Below are 7,319 nucleotides of genomic sequence, written 5' to 3' on the forward strand. Positions count from 1 at the left end.
AAAGATGATCTTATTACTGATTCGGGGATAATTTTATATATAAATTTCACATCCGCTTATAATTGTTTAAGCAATCTTTGTCATATTTCGCTTTCCGTTCCCCAGTATACTTTGTGATGTTCAGCTCGGGCAACTTCTCTTATTATTGTGGGTGGGACTATTATTTGACCTGTCAGTGTTACAGCCTATCCTGTTTCATTTTGTTAGCCTGCAATCTAATAATTAATTCTTCATCTTTTTCGTTATACTTTGGAGTTTCTTTAGGCAACTTTATACTTTTCTCTGGAACGAGTGCTAGGATGCCTTTTTCTGCAGCCTCTTTAGCAGCTTTATCAGCCAGTCGGTTACCTGCGTTCGGACCGGTCTTACCTAACTGATGTGCTTTACAGTGCATCATCGTGACTGCTGTTGGTTTTTGAATGGTTTCTAACAATTCCGGTATTTGTTCTGCGCGCTGAATGGTGGTTCCTTGTGCAGGTAACAGTCCTCTTTCTCTCCGCATCGCTCCATGTGCGCGTACTGCTCCAAAAGCATACTTTGAGTCTGTCCAAGTGTTGACTCGCTTTCCTTGACTTAGTTCCAGAGCTCGAATAAGAGCTATCAATTCAGCCTTTTGGGCAGATATCGTCGAAGGCAAAGCTGGCAACGCAATTACCTCCTCAGTAGTTATTGTCTATCTTGATAAACGTTTTCCTTCACAGATGGAACCGCTTCCGTCGGCATGTAGTTCCCAATCCGTTTCTTCTAGCGGCACATCTCAGAGATCCAGTCGGCTGGAGTAAACTCTTTCGATTGTCTGCAAGCAGTCACGTTCCAGTTCTCCTTTAACTTGAGCAGTTGTTGAAAACGCAACAGGGTTAACGGTGGTAGTAGTTTTTAGGTAAACATCATCTTGTTCCAGCAACACCACTTGGTATTTCAGCATCCTGCTAGGGGATACCCAATGCCCCCCGTTTCTGTTTTAGCACAACAGTTATCATATGGGAAACATACGGTAATCCTTTGTCCTCAGGTTAAACTTACGAGCTTCCTGGATCAGTAGCACAGTTGCAGCGACGGCTCTCGGACGACCAGAGCATCCCAGACTCACATTATCTAAGCGCTTCGAGAAGTAGGCCGCAGCTCGCCCACTTGGCCCTAAATATTGGGCCAGGATACCCAGAGCTATACCTCTTCTTTCACGAGCAAAAAGTTCAAGTGTCTTTGTGAGATCTGGCAGGCCTAGGGCTGGCACCCCTATTACAGCCTGTTTCAATTCTTGGAAAGTAGCTTTCTCGGCATCGGTCCAATCCGTTGTTTGAGGTTTTGAGCTGCTCCTATAAAGGTCAGGCCAGCAAGCCACAATTTATCATCTACAGGTGACACCACTCGACCATTCCCGGAAATGCTCGTCATTAATTTTTTTCGTCTTAGGTTCGGGGAGATGACAAATTGCCTCTTTTCTCTCAGTTCCCAATTGTCTCTGCCCTTTTAGGATTTTAAAACTCATTTACATAAGTTTCTTCTTTCTGGGTTATTTGTTTTTTTTCTTTTGACGCTCGATATCCACCGATTCCCCAAAAGTTCAAAAAGTTAATAGTTAACTTTGTGCATTGTTCTTCCGTCTCAGCTACAATTAACAGATCATCCATATATTTCAGCAAGATTTCTTGATTATTTTCTTTCTTCCATATCTCTAATTCTCGTGCCAATTGATTTCCAAAAATGGTAAGACTATTCTTAAAGCCTTGAGGCAAGACTGTCCACGTATATTGTGTTTTTCTCCCAGTCTCAGGATTTTCCCATTCCAAAGCAAAAACCTCTTGACTATTGGGATCCAAGGGAATACGGAAAAAGGCGTCTTTTCGGTCTAACACTGTGAACCATTCTTGTTTCTCCGCTAGGGTTGCTAACAAAGTATAAGGATTTGCTACTACCGGATGAATATCTTGTACTATTTGATTTATTGCTCTGAGGAGGTCTTGAACTAATCTATCATCTTTTTCATTAGCCTTTTAACAGGCAAGATCGGGGTGTTATATCTGGATTCACATTCTGTTAACAATTTGTATCTTAAAAATTTTTGTATTACCATTACTAACCCTTTCTGACTTTCCGGTTTTAGGGGGTATTGTTTAATTCTTACCGGATTCCATCCCGGCTTTAAATCAACTCTCACGGGTTCTGCTTTTCGGAGTTACCAGGAACTTCCCAGTCCAGACGATTGGAATTACAGCATTAGACTTTGACTGGTATAATCTTCTGCTGTCGGTAACCATCCTGTTAACAACAAAACCAATGCTTCGATACATTTAGTTTCTGGAATTAAAATTTTAATCTCTCCATTTTGAAATTTAATTTCTGCCTCTAAGTTCTCAAATAGATCTCTCCTTAACAGGAGTTTAGGAGAATTTGGCACATACAAAAACTGCCGAGTGACCCGTTGCTTTCCTAATTTCATTGTGAAAGACTTAAAGAAGGGTCTAGTTTCTCGTTCACCTGTTGCACCGACACCACCAATTTCTTCAAAACTTAACTCTCCCTCTAAGGTATTTAAAACTGAAAAGGTGACTCTAGTGTCAATGCAAATTCAATTTTCTGTTCTCCCAGTTTAGCTGTAACCAGAGGTTCTGCTGGGAGACTCCCTTCCGGTCCCCGTCAGATACGTTCACTTAAAAAGAACAAATCTACATATGGCACTTTATTCCAGTTACTCTCTCTCCTACAAAACGACAGTAATCGCAATATAGTATTGTAACTCAAAGTTCTGTTTGTTTACCATTTTTCCTGCAACTCACCCCAACGTGCCAATAAACATCCCGACGCTGATGTTTTTGGTATCTTTTCATCAGCAGTTCCATTTCCTGCACTCTTATTCTTAAACAATTTTGCTAATGCCATTATACTTATATACATTCAAATACCAAATACCAAACAAATGCAAATGACAACTGTCCCAAATAATACACAAAGTCCAACCCAGCAATAGCTTTCGCTTATGACTTACGGGCAGACGCCTAGGCTTCCACTGCAGACGGGTACCCTCCAAGCCCCAACCCTGCGAAGCTTTCGCCACGCCTCACGGGCAGGCTTTCCAAACAAATTCCAAAGCAGCAGCGCCTCACCTTTTTTGCAGGGAACGCTGCGAGGAGCTTTGCGAGTCGAGGGTGACGGTTCTCCCCGAGAATGCCTCGGTGCCGGCCGGAGTTCGATCGACACTCGATCTCATCCAGTCTCACTCGCAAGGTCCCATCTGGGTCGCCAAAACCGTTCCCAAAATCCAGAATAAAACTCCTTAACACCAACGTGAAGTTAAGAAGCAGGCACTTCGTTTATCGCAGCGCTGGGGACACGGGGGATCGCTCCTCCAAAGGCGTGCCCCACGTAGTATCAAAATCCACCAGTTTTCACAGAGTTTTTCTGTCAGGTCATTGTTACCTAAGCTCCTTCTGTAAAAATGCATACTATGCTCGTTCTTAAATTTAACCTTTATAATGATCGGTCCTTTGATTATATAACCTTATCAATAGCCTTATTTAAAAACAATCATTGGTCAGTTACACTTAGCTCTGCTGACTGGCATCTTCGATCCTCAAATCGAGATGGGAAGGGTAAGGGGGTTTCCAAGCAGCAAACTGGTGTCCACGACAGTTTCCTTAGTTTCCTGAAACAGAACGTAGAAAAGCCAGTAACTTCCTGGTGAGGTTTCTAGGGTTAGCTCTTTCAAACTTTAACAATATTAAGGTTCCTAGAGTCACGCGTAACACAGCTCCTAAAGTTTCTATGGCTACGTTTCAAACTTGACAATCCCATACGTTATGCTTCACAATTTTACTTCTTAATCAAACCTAACTCTTCTATGTGATTAAATTTTGATTTCTTTACCAGAATATTTGCAACAGCCGGAGCCCAGCAGGAACAGGGGGGGCACGGCCCGACCCCCCCAGCGCCTCACCTCCTCCTCCTCCCCTGGGCTCCCTCACGGCCCCTCGCCCCGTGCAAAGGGAGCGCAAACGCAGCCCGGAGGGCAAAGAGGACGGCCGGCCAGCGTTTATTCAGTCAGTCGCGTGCCTATCGAGTCCCGCCAGCGAGTCTGCTCCGGGGCTCGGGGCGCCCCCCCGGCGCTCCCCCTGCCCCTCAGACACCTCTGATAGCATATTTCCATACATTCTGTATGGCCCGTCTAAATATTGGGATGGTTTTAATATTTTGTACCAGCTGTGGAAACTGGTTTGCTGCTAGGTGACTGCAAAAGTGAGATTTGGTAAATAATTATTAGAAATCTTATACTAACACTACGATTGAAACAATAGACAAAAGTACAGCCAAGCAATCGACTAGCAGAGGTAGGTACTCCTAAGTTTTGCAGTTCTTTGCTCTTATGACTAGATGTTCCTGGACGCCAGATGAGAACAATGCTGAAACTGACCACACGTGATTGAAACTGCGTTAAGCTTCAAGATCAAAGAACAAGGACGAGAATAAAGACTTCAAGGACAGCCAGCAAGAACTTCAAATGGGTCCGTGGTGGTAAAAGCAGCCCTTTGCCTCAAAGGGATCCTTCATTGCGCGTGATCGGATGTAGGCAGTACTACGATAATCAGTTATAATCATTTTTATGTATACGTATTCTAATCTGATTAATATGCCATTAGTTATTCTCTATAACCTGTTTGTGCTAAAGCTGTGGCATGCACGCTAGGTGGAACTATCCCCCGTGCATCCAGCGCTGCAATGAAGAATGCCTGCTTTCTAAAACTCCAAAACGAGTCTTAGGGAGTTTCTTCGACCGGCTTTTCAGTATCAGAGGTACAAGGGAGGAAAGAAAAAGAAAAAAAAAAAAAGAAAAAAGAAAAAAAAAAAAGGCAGCGGTGTGGGAAAGAGAGGGGACCAGGGGAGGGGCAGGGCGGGACCAGAACGCAGAAGAGGGGAGTCAGGGCCCCGAGGGCCCGGGGCTCACCACAGCTCTCGTTCTTGGCGCTGCCAGGAGAATTTGCCAGTTCAGACGCTTCTTTCTGCCCCTCTCCCGCTCCCCTCCTCTTCTGTAACTCCGGCGGCACGGCCGTCCTCCCCCTAGGAGAACACGCGTCTCGTAGGTCTTGCAAGACGAGGCTTCCCAGGCACGAAGCCTCGCTCGCTCGCACACTACGTGGCCGTACCGCACCGTCGGTGCTGCATACGGACCCTGCGGACTACAAAGAGGGATCCTTCCACACGCGGAGAGGCAGGCTCTCTCTTGCCTGCAGCGGGAGGCAGCTGCCGGCCGGCCGGCCGGCCTTCCATTTCTGCTTCTCTACCTTTCTGTGGCCTCTCCAGCTTCAGCCGCAGCAGCTCCTGCCCGCAGCCGGTAAGCGCCCCGCCTGTCCCTTCGTGCTCCCGCGCCGCGAGGAGAGGGAGGCCGGGCAGCGACAGCCCGTGCCAGCTTTCCTTGCCGGCGGCGTTCCCTTACCGGGAGGAAGCAACGAGCGCGGCGGCACCTCCCGCCGGTGCCGCATTGCCGTTACCGTCGGACGGCACGTGCAGGACCGGGGCAGCCCCGCGCACTCGCAGCCTCCGAGCTGCAGTACCGACCATTGGTCGCGGGGTGGCAGCGGCGAGCGCTTGGCACAACGCGCCAGCGCGCATGCGCGGCACCCCAGCCGCAGTACCGAGCTCTGCTCAATAGGTGGCGGAAGAGAGCGCAGGAGAAACGCGCCGCTACCGCGCATGCGCGGCTCCCGAGCCGCTGTACCGCGTTTTGGTTGCCGGGCAACAGCAGGAGGGCGGCAAAAGGCGCCACCGCGCATGCGCGGCACCCGAAAGCCAGTGCCGCGTTTTGGTTGCCGGGCAACAGGTGGAGCGCCGTAAACCGCGCAGCCGCGCATGCGCGGTGGCCGAGGCGTCGTGTCGCGCTTTGGTTGCCGGGCAACAGCGGCGAGCGCCGTAAAAGGCGCACCGCGCATGCGCGGTTGCCGAGCTGCCGTAACGCGCTCCGGTTGCTGGGCAACAGCGCGAGCGCCGTAAACCGCAGAGCCGCGCATGCGCGGTGGCCGAGGCGTCGTGTCGCGCTTTGGTTGCCGGGCAACAGCGGCGAGCGCCGTAAAAGGCCCACCGCGCATGCGCGGCTGCCGAGCTGCCGTAACGCGCTCCGGCTGCTGGGCAACGCCAGGAGCGCCGCCGCGCATGCGCGGTTGCCGCCACGCCGTGTCGGAGCTCCGGCGACTCGGGGGAAGGCGCCCGTTGGCCGCGCCTGCGGGGTGCCCGCCTCCGTCCCCTCTTCCCTTCTATCGGCTCTCGGGGAACTGCCCGGCGCTGCCCTGGCCCGGCTCGCCTCCGGCGGACCGGGAGCCTGCCGCGGCGGCCGCTTCGCAGCTTCCCGTCCCGCCAGCCCCGGCCGGCCAGGAGGCACCCCTCGCCCCCGCCGGAGCGGATCGCTCGCCTCACCCGCGGTCCCGGCGCTCGCCCGCTGCCGCCGAGACCCGCGCCCTGCGCGCCGCCACGGTGCTCCCGGACGGCGCGCCGGAGGGCTCAGAGCCGGCGCGCGAACGCCGGGCTGCAGTACCACACTTTGCCCACAAGGCGGCAGCACCCGACGCGGCGGCGCTGCTGCGCACCTGTGCGGTGCCAGCGCTGCTGTTCCGCGCTTTGCCCGCTGAGCGCCCGCCCACACCGCGCACGTGGGGCGGCACCGGCGTTTCCTTACCGGGAGGAAGCAACGAGCGCGGCGGCACTCTCCCCCCGTGCCGCACTGCCGTTACCGTTGGACCACGGGTGCCGTTACAGGGGCACCACCGCGCCTTTGCAGCCTCCGAGCTGTAGGACCCCATTTTGGTCGCCGGGCAGCAGCATCCCCACAACGATCCTCTTCGGAGCAGCGGCTGGACGACGGATGACTGACAGCTCAGCCCAGCAGAGACCAGACACAGGCGGCAACTACTTACTGGGGGCACAGGGCTTATGTTGCCCTGCCCTTTCCCCACTCGCAGCCCAGGCAGTCATCTTCATCGCCTCCGTTCCAAAAAGCACCCGAGTGCCTGGAGCATTTACAGCAGTCAAGTGCAAAGAACAGACAAGTCGGGTGGTCGCTTCTGCCCCTGCCCTCCCCACCCCATTATCTAGAGAGGAGAAGCAGCACAGGGAACCTGCAAATGGGGGGGGGGGGAAGCGGGGGGGGTGTCCCCTGGAGCAAGCCCCAGGGACTGCTGTATCCCCTCTGCATGTGGCATCAGGGTTGCGGGAGTGACAGCAGCCAGTCAACAGATGCTGGCGACAGATTTTAAAAACAAAAAATAACGCCTGGTTCAGCTGACAGCCTGAAGGCAGGCCACAAGAGACCCAAAGCTGCTCTGTGCCAGAGGGGC

General features: G+C 52.1%; 1 protein-coding gene across 1 annotated transcript; it reads right to left on the bottom strand.

Moving 5' to 3' along the window:
* Window positions 1-1,001: 1,001 nt before the first annotated feature.
* LOC142028378 (uncharacterized) lies at window positions 1,002-6,572 on the bottom strand (the record flags this gene model as incomplete). Its single annotated transcript, XM_075022267.1, has 2 exons — window positions 1,002-2,259; window positions 3,105-6,572. A coding segment is annotated over one exon (1,093 nt), but the record flags the coding sequence as incomplete, so codon positions are not given.
* Window positions 6,573-7,319: the final 747 nt, after the last annotated feature.

This window comes from Buteo buteo, unplaced genomic scaffold (genome assembly GCF_964188355.1).
Source record: "Buteo buteo unplaced genomic scaffold, bButBut1.hap1.1 HAP1_SCAFFOLD_319, whole genome shotgun sequence".
NCBI classification, from domain to species: domain Eukaryota; kingdom Metazoa; phylum Chordata; class Aves; order Accipitriformes; family Accipitridae; genus Buteo; species Buteo buteo.